General features: G+C 37.1%; 1 protein-coding gene across 5 annotated transcripts in view; it reads left to right on the top strand.

Annotated features, from left to right (window-relative positions):
* Window positions 1–18,117, top strand: part of NUP58 (nucleoporin 58) — a 43,353-nt gene that overhangs the window by 17,933 nt on the left and 7,303 nt on the right. For 4 of the 5 annotated variants that reach the window (XM_059041998.2, XM_067016531.1, XM_059042000.2 and 1 more), the window contains 7 exons: window positions 580–659; window positions 2,651–2,769; window positions 3,193–3,275; window positions 6,225–6,426; window positions 11,832–11,930; window positions 13,525–13,620; window positions 14,865–17,016. In XM_059041998.2, coding sequence (XP_058897981.1) covers window positions 580–659; window positions 2,651–2,769; window positions 3,193–3,275; window positions 6,225–6,426; window positions 11,832–11,930; window positions 13,525–13,620; window positions 14,865–15,034 — 849 coding nt within the window. In that variant the 3' untranslated portion in view covers window positions 15,035–17,016. Of the gene's footprint in view, window positions 1–579; window positions 660–2,650; window positions 2,770–3,192; window positions 3,276–6,224; window positions 6,427–11,831; window positions 11,931–13,524; window positions 13,621–14,864; window positions 17,017–18,117 lie in introns of those variants that run through there. The other variant, XM_067016533.1, reaches the window with a different exon arrangement.

Below are 18,117 nucleotides of genomic sequence, written 5' to 3' on the forward strand. Positions count from 1 at the left end.
CGGGAGATTGAGTGTGTGAGGCGTAAAAATGGGGCCCAGGCTCAGGTCTCGGGCCTTCCAGCCGTGTGGCTTTGGGCAAATTACTTAATGTCGCGGTAACTTCGTCACCCACTTTATAGAGTTGTTACTGAGGAGTGACCGTGATACTGGAAGGAGAGCCTGTAGCACAGGGCTTGTACCTTGTAAGTAAGTACCCAGAACGTTACCTGCTGCTGTCGCCAACCTCAGGGTTATTACTACTGCCTTGCTCTTTGTAAATAGTGTTTTCTATAGTTGTATTATTACAGGTTTTAAAATAGTAACACTGTCTTCAACTGTGGACGAATTGACTTCACAAATCCTACAGGAATCCATGGTTTCTTAAAATAGACCATAAGTTTATTATAAAGTTTGTTGAAAGTGTAGTGTGTCTTGCCTGGAAGGAGGTTTTAGCACCTTGTAAAGCGGCTTCATCCGTAAGTCCTCACAGCATCTGAAGCTCCAGGAATGGCATTGTTGCAGTTTCAGTCCAGAGGTAGTTGGTATTTTTAGCCTAACTTTTAATTGGCTTTTTCTTTTTTTTAATCTCTGTTATATCAGGAGTTAAAAAATGCTGAAATAGCTTTAAGAACCCAGAAAACACCACCTGGACTCCAACATGAAAATACAGCTCCTGCTGAGTAAGTTAAACAAATGTTTCTCTCTTTAAAAAAGCAGAACAGTAAAAACAGTATACAGGGTAGGGATTTTTAGTTTACTTTGTAGCAAGTCTGGGCACCTTATGTGGATTTTTAAATTTAATTCTCGTAATAACTCTGAGACGGTATATCGTCCCCATTTTATTGAAGGGTAAGTGAAGGCTAAGGTCTGAGCTTTTACCCACTATTATGCAGTTGTACTTCATATTACTTACAGGGTCTATTCTATTTGATTACATTGTGCATATAGTGGAAACTTACATTTATACCCATAAGGACTTTAAATTAAAAAATACTTTATGATAGTCCCTTCCTTAAACAGGGCATACTAAGTATAGTTTAACTCTTTCACTTATTTCCGTAACTTTTATTTGCATACATAATAAATCTTCAGGAAGAAAAATGACAAAGTGTAGATAAGTGAACCTGAAAAACCTGCTTGTACCCAGCTTGTATATGTTCATGTTGTTTCCATGCATGTGGTATGTGTCTTGTCTGTGTTGTGCAAGAGAGTAATAGCTCATGGTCTCAAATGCTTGCCATATGCCACGCAGCGTGCTTGGCACTTCACCTGCTGTACCTGCGTTCCCCCAAACCCCCCACAGCTGTCACATTCCAGTCTTGGAGGCGAGGAGCCTGGGGCCTGGAGAGGAGAGCCCTGAGCTTCTGAGTGGGAGGGTCTGCTTGACTCCTGGCCCCTCACCCTTTTTTTTCCTTTTTATTATAATTTCAGATTTACAAAAAAGTGTCAAGAGTGAAACAGAGAATCCTCATGTATCTTCCATCCACATTCCCTGCCTGTTAACATTACTGTAGTTTTGTTCCTTGCTCTCCATATGTGTAAATACATTTTCCCCCTGGACAGTTAGAGTTGTTTGCAGACACGATACCCATTAATGCTCGAGTACTTTAGAGTGTATTTCTTAAACATAAGGATATTCTCTTACATAACCACAGTACCGTGATCGAAATCAGGAAATGGACAGTGACAGTGATACTCCTGTTACCTTATTCAGATTAGCATGGGATGACCTCGTTCGCTGGACTTCCTCGGTATTTTTTTCTACTGTCTTGTTCTTCATGCTGCCATCAGAGATAATTTTGAGATGGGTTGAATTGTGTGATTTTCGACTGTGAAAAGCTTTCACAGTTCCCCGTTTCCTGTGGAGTCATGTTCAGACTGAGTTTTGTGCTATTCAAGGTCCCTTTTTATCTTTCTAGCATTCTCTCGTTAAATTTATCAGAATAGTGATAATTACATACTCTTCCTGTAGTACACTGTAGTGTGTTCAGATTATAAATATCAATAGTATTTCAGATTATAAACATAAGAACTGTAAGTATTTGGCTGTAAAATCTAGTTGACAATTGCATGTGTTTTTTTGAACTTTTTCTTTTGAATTTTAGATTTACAGGAAAGTTGGAAAAATGGTAGTACAAAGAATTTGTTTATATCCCTTAACCTGTTTCCCTTACTGTTAACATATTACATAATCATAGTATAATTATCAAGAACAGGATTAACATTGGTACTATATTAACCAAAATACAGAACTTATTTGAATTTTACTGTCTTTTCCACTAATGTACTTTTTCTGTTCTAGGATTCTTTTCACACTGGATTTAGTTGTTGTTTCTCCTTAGTCACTTCCAGTCTGTAACATTTATTCAGTCTTTCCTTTTCTTTGATGACCTTGACATTTTTGAAGAGTATTAAGTTATTTTGTAGATTATCCATTAATTGGTATTTTTTTCATGATTGGAGTAAGGCTGTGCATCTATTTTTGATACCTTGATAACTTACAAGTTTGGGTCTTTGTTTCAATAATACCTGTGTCACTTAAAGAAGCATTATGTCATCAGACTAATTCAAAGGCCCTACTTGAACAGGGGCATACTTTTGTGGGAATTTTGAATATAAAGGAAACAGTGTTTTAAAACTGTGATCTGACTTGGTAAATGTTATTGTATAGCTACTTCCGAATCCTGGTTCAGCAGTTTGAGGTGCAGCTCCAGCAGTACAGACAACAGATTGAAGAACTGGAAAACCATCTTGCCACCCAAGCTAACAATTCACATATCACCCCTCAAGGTAACATGCTTTCCGTGGTAATTTTTTTTTTTTTTTAATAGCACTGGTTTTTCAGTTAGCTTAAGCTGTTGTTACATAGTCGATATTCTAGATTATTACTAGTAGTTGTCTTAAACTGCCATAAGACAATTTCCTTAAAAGTCCTTGATTAGATCTTTATTTCCTATAAATATAAAATGCTTTGTTATGAACTGTTATGATGTAATGGGCAGATGTCGTAGGGCACCCCACCCGCCCCCCAGATTACTGATGGAAGAATCCTTCTCTCAGTCTGTTCTGCTGTCTTCTCTCATCCATGGAAGTACTGGTGTAGTCTATTCATCCTATACAGTGACTGTACCAAAAATTGGACTCAAGTAATAGAAAAATAATATCGATTGTGTCGTAGACATATCTGTGTGACGATATGATTTTCTTTTATAGATTTGTCAATGGCTATGCAGAAAATTTATCAAACATTTGTAGCTTTAGCTGCACAACTTCAGTCTATTCATGAAAATGTGAAGGTAAGTTCTCACTGCCTGTTCATCTGTCTGGACATCTACACCCAAGTGAAGTATTTATTTGTTCATTCACAGGACAAAAGTGTCCATGCTTATTACAGAAATAGCTAAAGTTATATGTAAGTGAAAAAGACTAAAACTAAAATAATCCAAATCATGCCCAGACGCAACCATGGATAAGATCTTAAAAAAAAAAAAAAAGATTCAAGTGTCCTCTGCACTCTGTTATTTTAACTTGTTTCATCATGAACCACATTCCACGTTCATACACACACTTCGTAGTCAGGCAGGATTTCACTGCATGTATGTACGTAAGTTTGTGTAACCCCTCGTCTTCTGTTGGACATTAGGTTGTTTCCATCTCTTTTAGTTTATTTCTGTAGAAAGTAAACAGTCTTAGTAGCAAAATCATGTCTCACTGCTTTAATTTTATGTGTGTTTTAAATGTTTATTGATCCCTGCATAAAAAAACTTGCTAACAACATTTGTCCCTTCTAAACACAGGAAACTGTATTTATTAAAATAATAAAAATAAAATAATTTGTCACTGAATATTTTGAACCTTGTGTAATATGTTCATTTTTAGAAATTATTTGAAATGTTAATATACATACACTTTTTCCAATCAAGCAAATATAATTAAAGTCTTTCTTGGAGTTATGTATAGTCAGAGAAAACCTTTAAAATTCAAAGCACCCAAACCTCAGTCTAAATAAATTCTTAACTGTAATAGAATTTCATGGAGATTACCAGTATTTTCATTTTTATTTTTATTTGATGCATGGTAATAGAATTTTTTTTAAGTTAACCTCTTAAATCATACCATTTTAAAAGTGATAGCACACTTCAGACCTTTTGCTTTAATAGATTTAAAATTTTAAACCAAATCTTTAAAATAATTTAGTTTTAAAGGAGGAATTTTTATTAAATTCTCTTGAAACTTCGTCTGTAATAAGTGTTTAGTTTTTTAAAGTGCTAAAGGTGATTCTCTGTTGGCATTTTGAAGTCCGTGTTTTGCAGATGTTTTTTCCCATTAAGTTTAATTATGAAAGTTTTCAGGTAATACACAAAAGTAGAGTACTGTTAATAATGAAGGCTCAGGTACCCACCACCCAACGTGGGCCATTATCAGGATCCTGCTGATCTTGCTTTATCAGTTCTCCGCACATGCTTTTTTTCCCCTGGAGTATTTTTTTTAATTAATACACTTTAATTTTATTAAAAATATTTTTTTTATTGAAGTACAGTTGATTTCCCTGGAGTATTTTAAAGGAGATCTGAGACCCATCATTTGTAAATATACATGTTTTTTCAGTGGCAGTTTCTGCTCTCTGGTTTGAAAACTTACCTTTTTTGGTAACAGGGCCATAATACAATGAGATAGAGATTTGCACAAAAAGCTCCAGTTCATGTTGGATAAACTTTACCTGAAATTTTGACCTACTCCTTTTTTTTTAATACACATCCCAAGAACCAAAGGATGTTCCATGATCAGATTTGCCTTTTATTTTTGGCTGCGTTTAGTAAACTGTAATTTCTAGACTTGTTCACCTCTTATAAGAGATTTTTTTTTTGTTCCTTTTGTGGTGTTATTAACAACACAGGTAACCTGTTGAAACAGGCTTGAGCCACCTGATCAGCCAGGCCTCCACAACATTAACAAAATTAGGTGTAGATTTTATTAATTCTGTAGATCATGGCTGGTGTCAGTTTTTTTTGTTTTTTTGTTTTTTTTAACTAAATGTCTTTTATAAGTTTCTAAGGTAGGTCTTTATTTCCCATTATCTGAAGTAGAACTAAAATTTATGGGCTATTGATGTCACACGCTGCATGGTATGTGCTTGTAATCTCACAGAAAGAGGGAGGATGCGTTTGGGGGAGATCCGTTCTCGTAAGCTGTGGTTTCTGATGTCACAGACCCACTTCTGAGTGTATTTCCCCAGTTTCCAGCTCTTGGCAGGCCCACTTGCACACGTAGAGGTGGGAAGGCTTGGGACTGGAGTATGATACGCTGACGTCCACACGGAAGGAGGCCATAGCTTTCAAATGCTGGAAATACCTGTCACAACCCAAAGCCTCATATTTACTAATTTCCGCTAAGGGACAGGTTGGAAATATGAAAACCTTACGTCTCTTCAAAAGTAGTATAAAACTGATCGAAACTAAGCTAAACCCTTAAAAGTATTTAATAATTCTAAGGTGAAACAGAATGCTTCCTATTAATGGCCTTAATTAAGACAAATGTTGTATTGGGTAATCCAGCCCACTTTATGAACTTGGTAATTTGTCTGTCTTACTCTGAAATTATAAACTCTCTTTTCTTTTCCCCCCAGTTTGGTTACATAAGCTCAACGTGAGGTATTCTCATTGTAAAATAAACAGTGTTGATCAAGTAAGAGCCCTCTTTATACCCTCCAAACTCTCTGCTTAGGTGATGTCTTATTTTAGTATGTGTCACCCATGCCTTTTATTATTTATTTATATATACTGATAAAAAAGGTATTTAACAAATATATATTTAGTGGGCTTTTTTTTTTTTTTTTTTTTTTTTTTTTTTAAAGCTCTTTGAATCTAAAAGTTATCCAAAGTTTGGCCTTTGGAGGGGAAATTTTCGTGAGAAACTGGAGTATTTCGTATTTAAAATGGAATTTTAGGTATTCCTTTGCTTGTCTAAAAGCTTAGCTAACTTACTTTAAAGAGGGCCTCCTGAAGCCAGAACATGTTAGGCAGTTTATCGTAAAGACATACGACTGAAATCGGGAAGAGGGTATACAGAGGTGTGACAGAGCTCTCCAGTCCATCGCTCACACCCGTCTGATGGGGAGGTTAGGTGAGGTGTGTAACGTTGGCGGTGTCTTTGATCCGTCTTTGCTAACTTACATCATATTCCTCCTTACGTTGTCCGAGTCGGCACAAAACTTGGCTAACCTTTTCTTTTCTTCATCCCTGCAGGTGCTCAAAGAACAGTACCTCGGCTACAGGAAAATGTTCTTGGGAGATGCCGTGGATGTGTTTGAAGCCAGGCGGGCAGAAGCCAAGAAGTGGCAGAATGCCCCCAGGGTCACTACGGGACCCGCCCCTTTCAGCAGCATGCCAAGCGCGGCAGCCGTCGCCATGGCTGCGACACTTACACAGCAGCAGCAGCCTGCTACAGGTCTGAATGCATTCAAGTTATAGCTTCTTACTGTTAAAGGGCAGAGCGTTGATGTGCATTTTTATGAGTCTTCCTCTTGTGTTATAGCACCGAAGACATTTCTATGAGTAGCCGTTCCAATACAGTCTAAAAATTGTGATGGACACAGTTATAAACATAGACCTGATAAAAATGCAGGGTAGTCTTAGCAATAATTATACATCAGTTAGATACTGAATATTGTGAATTAATGTTATTTGCTGTATTGCTATAAATGCCCTTTAGAACATGGTGTTTCACTACTGAATTAACATTTAAGAGCAACAGATTCTAAAATTGTGACTGTATTGTGTATTGTTTTAAAGTCAGAGGTAAACCAGCCATAGGTTGCATTTTTCGTACCCGATGCTGGCGGGTGGTGTGCTCTCACATGCAGTGGTTACGGAGTGCCCACACTCGGGATGAAGTATGTCTTTATCGACTGAAAGTGTGTTGAAGATCTGTAGGTTTGTCTGATCAGAGAACAGGCCTTCTGAACCAAGTTTGGAAGAAGGTACATGCTAGAATTGTTTGTACCTTTTCAAAATGAACAGAACAGCGGCAAGAGCAGGAAAAAATGTTATGAGATGCCATGGATTATACATGAAGAAAGGTGAGCTGGGAGGTTGAGCAGATGAAAATAACTGGTGAGACACTGGAAAGCAGATAATTTTAGTCCTTGGTTTAATTTCACTTCTTAAGAGAGAAGCGTTTTTGTGGTCTAGTTCTGCAGTGTTTAGTTTGGTCTTGTGTCTTTCAGAGATGATTACTTACCTTCTTACTCCTGCAGTCCCTATTTTGTCAGGCTTGAAGTGTGACATAGAAAAATATAGTCTTAATAGATAGTGATTTTTTTTTTACTTGTTCATAAATTTTTGTGTAGTGCTTATTAGTTATTCTATAGCATGTGTGTTTCTGAGACTTTCTTATAGTCCAGTAGTAAATGATAGTACAAAAAAGTAAAAAACGTACATCTCCAGATTGCGTTCAGGCTGCCTCTACCAGGGAAGCATTCTCTGGGTTTCACTCTTGGCAGTTTAAAACATTGTTCTTCACATTTGGAGGTGACAGAATTGACTTTACCCTCAGTGAATGGTTGGTGATGGCTTTATGCCAAACCCTGCGCGCTCCGTGGCTGGACCCATGTGACTGGTGGCCGACATAAGGACTGTGTCGTAGTTCTCTAGCTGGCTGGAGTATAGGGTTGCGCTCTCCAGGTACAGAGGGAGAAGAAGTGACTGTGGAGTTGGTTCCTATCAGGTCATTACGGGATGGATAGGTATCAAATCAACCCCCTAATGACGATCATCAGTTCTCATGATTATTTACCCAGCTAATCAAACTAACTATAGTACCAGGTTACTTCTTAGAGTTAATATTAATCCTAACATAGATCAGAGAAGTGGGGTTTGGTTAAGTGTTCTGTAAACGTAAGGGATTTCTATTCTAATCAATAAAACTTGAGAAAAGTCAGTTAACTAAACTGCTGTGCCGTAAGGGAATTTAATTATGTTTGCGGTGTACAGCTGAAATCGAGGCAGAACCACCTGTCGGAGTTTTGTTTTGTACACTTGCTTACGTAGGCACTTTTCGGTGGTTTGTAGGTTTTCACTCTTACATTTTGGGCTCGTGGGCATCTGAAGAAATATGTTCGTTCTGTATGAGTGCCTCCCGTGTGCTAGGCTCCAGGGATAGAAAGGTGAACAACAGAGCTGTGGTCTTCGCTGCCTGTGAGGATATTCGCTGAGTTTAGAGTCATCATCTTGAAGAGCCCTTTGCTCACATGCTTTAATTTTTTGTGGCCTTTCACCAGGCTCTGGGGAAACTGACTCCCTGCAGTTGTGAGGCCCACGTAAGGGCTTTCCAATCAGGTGGCAGGAATTGTAATTTATTAACTTAAACAGTCTTGCAGTGTTTTCGTTTTGAGTTGTATGGATTTTTGGAACTGAGAAGCTAAACAATAGCGATCATTTTGTATTGTCTTCTTGTTTCCCACTTGTTTCCCTAAAGGTCTCGCACGCTCCACAGCCCTTCCCTTTATGTCTCTCCCCGTCAGGATTAGCTATTTTAGTCCTGTCACCACTAGAGTGAGACACAGCCGCTCTGTTAGATGCACGCAGCCCAGTTAGAAATGCCCCTCTTGCTTGCATCGTGCTCTGTGCCCAGTGACTCACTCCTTCTGTCCTGTGGCTGATGAGATCTTCCTAAGCGCCAGGAACACTTTTAAAGACCATCTAGATGAATCTGGGTGAGGCTTGTGTGCTGTTTTTATACAGCCCTGTTGGTGTGTGCGAGGTGTGAGTTGTCAGGGGGGGGTTTGCTTCCATTTGCATATGGATTCTTGACTTTTTAATGTAAAAAAGCAGACAGCTTCTTAGGCTGGTACCTTCTGAAGGTGCTTTCTGTGTAGTCTTTCTTGGAGGTGGAAGTATGGACATAGGTGACTCCTTGATCCTTCTTCAATATCTTAATGAAAAAAACATACATATGATAGAACTTAGGCCTGTGTGATTTATGGCTATTGCTTCTGAAGGCTGAAGAGAACTGATGAAAAACTCCGCAGGCTATTTATGTATGAAATAAGCATCGTACATGGATTACGTGATGGTAGATCTGGAGTACACTTGTCCACCAGTGCTTCTGAAGCCTCTTAAAAAGCTTAAGACATTTACGTTAGGCTTTTCGGTATAATTTTAACTTAGGATAGATTGTTTTAAGCTAATGTACTGGGATTAAGTTTTGCTGTTGTGTTTTGACACTTTTAAAAGTTCTTGATGTTTACATAAAAAGACTTTTCTCATGTGACTTAGCTGCTGTTTTTAAGGAGAGCTGAGACATTTTGTTAGGAATTCCTACTTTCTAGCTTTTACTGTAGGTTTGGACGTTTAAGGTGTAGTGTTAAATAGGAAACTTCTTCATTTTAGTTTCTTGTGGTTTTATGATTTTGTTATATTTAATAACCAAAGGACATTCCCCATTAAATCAGTAAAATTTTTGAAATTGGGGAAGACATTTTTTGTTTTTTAAGAAAAATTATTATTTTAAAAAGTATGACTTAGGAATAACCATGCTAGTGATATTAGGTATTTTGAGTGATCATTGAAAATTATAAAAAAATTTTAGCACTTTAGTCCTTTTCCTGTGAATGCAGTTTTACTTTTAAGAAAGTAGAATTTATTCTGGAAAATACGCATTACAGTGCTAAACTTGATTTTTTTGTGTGTGAATATATTATTCAGTAACTTTTGTAAAATGTTACTCTACATGAAGATTTCACTTTGGGCAATCATTGGGATATGTTACTACTAACTTGGTTTTATTTATGGAACTAAGAGCCTCTCATTGAATGACTAATGACTATTCAGATTTTAAAACAGATTTCTTGAATTGTTTACACAACATTTGCCTGAAGGATGTAGATTCTGCTTTCTAATAGTGAAAATAATTTATATGGTGGCCAGAGTGTAATATATGCTGATACTTTGGCATGGGAGATACTTATCATGAGTTTTTACTATTAAAAATGTTATACATTTGCCTACTAGTTTTATAAATGATGTTGCCTTCAGAATTTGTGTGAAGGTACAAAACTCAAAATATCATGTACCTGTTGTGCAATGGAAAGTCTTGTCGTCGTTAGAGCGCTTGATTACCCGGGTCCTGAATATTAATGACTTAGAGTTGCTCTTAAAAGCAGACCCGCACACAACACGAAGCATGTTACTTGAGTAACTCTTAGGACTTGTAGGGCTGAGGGCTGTGGTGTGCATTATGCTCTAGGGTCTTCCACCAGCAGTGCCTCCTGTGAACATGTGACACTTAAGTCTCTCAATGTTAAAGAAACTGGACGTGTGTTTTCTACATATTACTCTCATTAGAAATAAGAGGGTAACATGCTTAGTTTCTTTTTCCTGTAGTAACATTTTACAAAAGAGCTGCTAGGCAGGTATTTTATTCTCAAATTGATCTCAAACTGGATGTAAAAATTTAGATCTTCTTTAATTTATTGTTTAATAGTGGTGTAAGAACTCTGGCTGCTGTTAGTCCTTATTCTTTATTTTCTGGGTAGAAGCTATTTGGAAAGTCCAGTTTCTGTCCCAGTGTAGCAAAATGTAGTTCCTTAGTTTCTTTTTTCTTTTCTTTCTCTTTTTTCTTTAATGTTTTATAATTTTACACTACCTTTTTGAATATACAAACCTCATTCTTCATTGAACAACTTGAAGGCTTTGATTTCTTTAAAAAGTCTAAATATCAATCTGTATATTACTTTGGCAGTTCCCTCAACTTTGAGATGCACTGATCACTGTGCTTGAAAAAGACAAGACTGAAGATTGTACTATGAAATTTATCAAATAATTTTCATAAATTATTTATCAAATATCAGAGATTTATAGATTTTTGTATTCTGCTTAGTTTAAAAAAAAAAGGTAGTTAAAAAAGAGAGGCTAGTAAGTTTGATGCTATTCTTGCCAAACAAACTCAGCCAAAATCTTTAAAGTAACAAATGGGAAAAGGAGGACTGATTGTTCTGCATCTGAGTACATTTTCCAAGATGTTGGAAAGAAACTTCTGAATTGAAATCTTGAATGTATTGAATCTGTCAAGGTGCACAGCGGTGCCTTTGTAAATGTTCCTTCTCTATCTTATTTAATCAGGTGATAAGTGGTGTAATGTAGCAGAGCTTAACAGTAGAACTCAGTTATCACTCTTTGTGAACAAGTTGGAATTGTCATGTTACTGTGTAATTGATTTGCTTTAAGATGAACAATAAATTTAATAAAATAAAACATTGTCTTGTTTTTTTATCTATTTATTTATATATCATTTATATTTCCTCTAAGAAACCATGCCTAGTTTTTGGTACTTACTCTTATGAAGTAACATGATGGTTTTGCATGTTAGTGTCAGTCTGTTTTGATCGATTGAGACTTGACTCTAACAGTTAAGGAGCTTATTTTAAAAAGAACAAAAGTAAAAACGTTTACTGAATACAGCAACTAGTTTTATTAGAAAACAAGCAGAGAGATCTAAAACCATTCTAGAAGTAAAACTAAAAGAACTATAATTTACAATACATTAAAGATTTCAAATTATTTAGTAGGTTAAACCAACACTCATCTTTCCGTGTGGTAAGCCTCTTTTAATTGTCTAGTGTGAACAAGTTAATTTTTTTAAGATTTATTTTTGGATAGGTAAGTCAGCTGGGACAGATAAATTAGTCTGGGGAGACATCCTGAAAACTAAGTTTTAGCAAATAGAATTTGTGAAAAGTAATCACTGTTCATTTTAAAAATAATTTCATAAAGTAACTTTAATCTTGAAAGAGTAAGGCAAATTTGTTTTTTTTCCCCCCCCATTTTTTTTTTTTTTTTTTTTTTTTATACCAGGGCCACAGCCATCTCTGGGAGTTAGTTTTGGAGCGCCATTCGGCTCAGGTATTGGCACTGGCTTGCAGTCAAGTGGCCTAGGTTCTTCAAACCTTGGAGGTACACTTTAACTTTTCTCGTATTGCATTGGACTGTGATACATTTGAATTGCTACCAGCCTGTAAACACTTCTAAGAGGATCTGCTCTTTGGGAAGTTAAGGTTCTATCTGGCAAAAAAAAGGGTTCTCCAGACATAATCAGTGCTTTCTAGTATTAGATTTAGAACTTAAAAAATCATTTCATGTCTGTGAATAGTAAATATAAAAACGCATTAAAAATAAAATGGTAGGGATGTTCATATTTTCAAAGGAATATGCTAAAATATGAACTTGAAAATAACTTAGTTTTGTTAAGTTAACTTTAAAAAAATTAGTTGGGAGTCCAAACTACTTCTGGACATACATTCTCCTAAGCTGCTTCTCTTTCTGCAAATGCACACTTTAAATGGGGAAATAATTGTATTATAAATCGAACAACTTCTGTCCATTCCTAAGCGCTTTTGGCATATTTGCCTTTACGCATACTTGTATACATAGGCAGTTAAGTTTATTTCAGTAGATTCATAAGTTAACTCTAACTAGTAAGGTAAGTCTTCTGCAAAAACACGCTAAATGCAAATGCATTCCCAATTCTCTGGTGTGGATAATTGAAGGTTGATTGTATTTTGACAGGTGCATTGTCATGTAATGAATAAGATTCCCTTATTTCCATTAAAATATATCATTATAAGAGGGAAAGCCTATAAGCTATTATGGTTATGTAATATATTACACCCTAATAGGAATTATTAGGATTATGGCAGACAGAGTAATTCCTATGATCTATATTCCAGTTTGTCGCCATATTTCAGAGTTAGATGGGCAATAATACTGTCAGGCTCAGTATTTTAGATAAGCTGTTGCAGAGTAGCCGAAGATGAATTGGATTTCATTTTCTGAGCACTTGAAACCAATCTTCCAGCACTTGGCAAAATCCCCTCTTGCACTCCGTTATGATGAAGACACGTGCTTCGCTTAAATTGTGACTGTAGTGTCGTTAGGAGAGAAGCCTCGATGCTCCCCCTCCCACTTTCTCAGCATTGCGTTGCTGGTTCTGTGGCAGGAGCCTGCTCTTCCTGAGTGGCTGTAGAGAGACCGACCCTTGTGTAGTCACGCAGGGTTCCAGTGGTAAACTTCGTAAGTGAGAACGTCTTCGCAGAAAGCAGAGTAAAATTACTGTGCGGTACTTTGCATTTAAACTGTTGTGCGTGCCTTGCTTATTTATGAATTTAGTCTTCTTTTTTTTCCCCAAAATGAAGTATCCTTAAGTAGATATGTGTCTATCTGTTCGACTAAAATCATACTTGAATGGTCACTGAAATTTCTAGTCCGTTTGGGAGAGAAAGTACTAATATGATCTTGTTTTTTTATGGCTTTGTTCTTTAAAAATTACAGAGGGGTCATAAGCTTAGTCTAAGTAGATCTAAATGTCTTATTTCAGAATTGATCTGCTTCTTCCAAGAGTCTTAATGCAAAGGAGTAAAGCAGATCTCCTTAGTAAGGCCGCGGTTCTCAACTCTGTTTATTAGACCACTGATAATTTGGGTGTTACGTGTCAGTATCCTTTCACCTGTGTTTTTACCTGCCGTGTGTGTCTCTCTATCACCCCCACTAGGCTTTGGAGCTAGCTCTGGTTTTGGATGCAGCACCACAGGGGCCTCCACATTTGGATTTGGAACAACAAATAAACCCTCAGGAAGTCTTAGTGCAGGTTTGTGTGTTTTGGCCTGAACTTCAGGCAGATTCAAAGGTGCACATTATTTAATTTTAAAAGTATAAGTGTTGTTATTTCCGGTATCCAAAAAAGATCCCTGATTCAGTTTCTACCCACTGGGTGAAGCCTGCAAGCCTACTAATCATATGTAGCTTTCTCTCTCTCATATGCTGAAGGTCAGGTTTGTAGAACGTTTCTAACAACTTTAGTTTGATATAATAAATAACTGCATCCTCTTTTTAACTAAGTAGAGGTTATTTTGAACCCGAAGACTAATTTTATGTTTAAACAGCTTTCTTCATTATTACAAAAATGAACCCATTGCGAAAGTTTTATCATTATTCATTCAGAATAGTTTCGCTTCTAAAGAGGTGTTCTTTAGTTATAAGCCCCCCTGATTTTAAGAATCCCAGTCTTAGAAATGATGATTGACTGGATTCTTTGTTCATTTTTGACATAGGTATAATCTCTTGACGCTTCTAGTAGACACTTCCAAATTCCATCTACTTTTGCATTTGTTTCTATATTTGTAAATAATGACTTGTTTGAATGTGCAATTCTTAGGGATAAATAGCATGCCTAAAATAATAATACCGATTAAAGTTTTTCATTGCGGGAATTTGAAGGAAATTCCATTTAAAATTAAGTGGTGTTTAAAATCAGTAGTTCCTAGGGAGTAAGATAAGAGAATTCAGTGGTATCAGGATTGTACTATGCATATATTAACATTAGTTAGCTAGGCAGTAATAGTATTTGATCTTAAATTATTTGAGGGCTCTTATAACATCAAAACAATTGGTACTACTCTTCTGTGTATTCATTGTCCTGAAAATTGTGGGTTAAGGCTCTCTTGGAGGACTTAGAATTGCAAGGGTGGGTCCAAAGGCTGTGAAAGTCTCTTTACATTTTGATAAAATGTTTCTGGAGGGCTGAGGAGGAGGGTCCCTTGGCATATTTAATTAACACGAAAGTGGCCGCCAACTTGAAGCTCTCTGTCGAGTTGAGTTGCGGTTCCTCTCTTGCTCTGGATCCTGAACTTCTGTCTGTAATGGTGCCACTTGGTCGCCAGCCAGATTTTCTTCCTGTAAAATTCCATGTGAGAGACTCAGGGCCCTAAGATACTTGCTATTCGTATAGGTTATATATTCTTTCAGCTAGACGCTTAACCTCTCATCCCCATTTTTTATGTTTGTTTTTGTGATTTAACTTCTGATATGAATATTTTCTTCCCTAAACATAAGGCTTTGGCAGCTCAAGTACATCTGGGTTTAACTTCAGCAATCCTGGCATCACGGCATCAGCTGGTTTGACATTTGGGGTGTCCAATCCTGCCTCTGCAGGCTTTGGAACAGGAGGACAACTCCTTCAGTTGAAGAAACCTCCGGCTGGAAACAAAAGAGGAAAAAGATAAAACATGGGTTGATGTGTTGAGAGGAATCCATAGCAGCGTCGTTCATTCTCTGAGTCTATTTTTCTAAAGTTGATGCAGTAAAACTAAATTGCATCCCAGGAGATTTATAAAGTTTTGATAGTTTTTCCTTACTTCTGGAATTTGAACTCTGTTCTTGTTTGCCGTGCTAAACAACGTTTGTGTATTTGAAACCTAGTTATGTATTTTTCATTATTTTGATTCTCAGTGTAAGAAATATTACATCGCTGATCGGTAAAACCTACTGCTATTTAACCTAGTGTTTTAGCAATGTTTTTGTTGACAAGGTTTACATTATGTGAATATATGCACATTTGTTTCTTCTGTAGATGGTATGAACTCTAGGGCCTATACCAGAATCACTTTGTTCCTTGATAAAAGGCCTTTTGAACTACACTGCAGGGCATCTTGTGAATATGTATGTAAAATATATACAGGCTAATACGCACAGTTGTGTGTGCATAGAGCTTATATATTTACAGACCTACAACGTTTGCCTCAGACCGTTCCCCTTTTCGAAGGGGGTTCCATTTTCCACCTGTTGGGCTTCAAATCCTCAGTGCTTGTAGAACCAGGAGCTGAAGGTACCAAGTCGTTGTAGTTATTTGCTTAAAGACTTAGCGGAGTGGTCACTGGTGTAAATACTGACCAACCCAGCTTCCTTGCCCCCAGTCTTCCCCGTTTTTGTTCCCGGGTTAATCTTAGCAGCTCCTCCAGGTGAGAGCTGCGGACACTCATCAGACCGACTTCAACAGCTTTATTGTCCTGTGTATCCTCATATCTGAAATGAACCTTCAAGAGCGTATTTGAACTCCAGACTGGCGTTCTGGGGGCAAAGAGCCATTAAGCCAAATTGATTCTATGCAGGTGAAGGATGCACTATTATTTTAGTGGAAACTTTTCTAGCTATTCCAATAGAGAGTTCTTTCTTACAGGGCTATTGATAATTGACACCAAATGGAGTCGCTTATCAGCCTCTTTTATGTCTTAAGTAAGTGCTTAATTTGGAACAAAGAAACAGTATATTTTAAGGAAAAAAGTATTCTTTGTAGCAGCAGTAAACTATCCCCCGTTTTAACAGTGAACAGAGAGCTCCAGGTAATGAGATATATAGACATGTGAGGTTGCATCTGTGTGTTATTTGTATTAGTATTAGTGACAGAGAGTGGGTGAAAAGAGAGCCCTTGGAAAGAGAACTGCCTTAGCCATGATTGCAGAAACCGTTAGGTAGACCTATTTTATCTTTCAAGTGCAGTTTTCGGATGGGATGTGAACATGGAATTTCATTGAAAATAGTTTAATTTTTTTATATAGAAGGTTTTGTAACATAATGTGCATCAAGTGAATATTTTCAGAATCATTTTCACCAAGGCACCTTTTTTTCTAAAATAGGTATTACATATATATATACACACACACACACACACACACACACACACACACATATATATATATTTTAGTATAACGTTAGTTGGGTTTGATTATAAAAGTGTTGTCAAATCTGTTTTATTTATCTGCATATAGCGATGATTGGCTTTTGGAATTGAAATTTTTGCGCCTTGATGCATTAAAATAAGGAAAATGCTTTGTTTCTGAGCATGAAAGTTGTTTTTATTTTTGCATACTTCCCTAATACTGCAGTCCCCAGATCCCGGTTTTGGGGAAGGGTAGGAAAACATGTGGTTTTGTGTTTTGAATTACTGTCAGAATTAAATACACAATTACAACAAACTTTTTTTTAAAAAGGACATTGCATTGTGCTGCAAAAATCTGGATATTTATATTTCTTGTGTTTTTTTCTTTATATATTTTACATTTTAATATGTTGACCATTGGGAATTTGTAACAGATCAATTTGTGACAGGAGTTTAAATGTGTCGTCACTGTGTCCATCGTCTCTGCTCTGTCCAGAGCCTGTCATTATGTAAACAATAAAATTTACTGTGTCAGTTGCTTTGAATCTTTATAGGTGTCAGTAGTTGTTATTCATACGTAATTTTCTTATTATTCCTCCTCTATTCTCTGGTTGGTTTTTAGTGTTTCGTTTTCACTGGTTTATACATCTTGCTTTTTTGAAAAAAAAAAAAAAAGGCTGAACACAAGATGGCAAGTTCTTTGTCACTTGCTTTTGTCTTCTCAAAATTACAAAAACGTTTTAAATTACACACGAAAATATTGAGTAAAAAGTGAAAGTTGCCTTCAGCTCCTGGACCCCAGGTCCCACTTTCTTCCCCACAGTGTCCGCTCTTCGTGGTTCGGTGTGTATGCTTTCGGATCCTTTTTAAAAATGCCTTTTCAGCATGTGTACAAATGTTCATTCTTTTTCTCTCATTTTTCTCACATTTATTGTCTCTTAGATTCTTTTTTTTAAAAAACAAATAGGTTAACAGTCTGTGTGTTCTGTGACTTGCTTTTTTTCCCCTTTCGTGGCGTATGTTGGACGTCTCTGCGTGTCAGTCCGTGGAGACTGACTTTTTGCTTACTGTCCTGTGGCATGGACGCCCGGCGATTTGCTCCAAATGTTCCCTTTTCTTTCCAGTATTTCGCTTTCACAGAAAGAGCTGCAGTGAATATCCTTGAACGTGACTCTTGGTGCTTACCTTTAATGTTTCTCTGGGATCGATTCTAGAAGAGGAATTGCTGAAGAGGCATACAAACTGTATGTTTTAATGTCAGACTGCCTTCCAAAAATGCTGTATAAACAGACACTGCTGTGGTATGTGTGAGTACCCACTTCCTCCTGTCTGCAGCCCTAGATAGTATCAGTCCTTAAAACAAGTACATGTGAGGTTGAACTTCTTAGCATGAATGTTAGCCATTTACATATTAACGTAGTTGCATGGTAACGTCCTGTATCCGTTTTTACACCGGATCATTTAGGAGTGTGTGCTAGTATTTTCCTTATGAGACAGGTTGGACTTCTGGAGTCAGCTGGGCCCAGACCCCTGCCTCGAACCTGTGTGGTCCTGGGCAAGTTTCTTTTCTACACCCCAGCTTCAGCACCTGCCAAGTGAGGACGGTAGAGGCGGGTGGTTGTGTGAAGGTGAGGTCTGCCTGAGGCACTT

Source organism: Kogia breviceps, chromosome 16, assembly GCF_026419965.1.
Source record: "Kogia breviceps isolate mKogBre1 chromosome 16, mKogBre1 haplotype 1, whole genome shotgun sequence".
NCBI lineage: Eukaryota > Metazoa > Chordata > Mammalia > Artiodactyla > Physeteridae > Kogia > Kogia breviceps.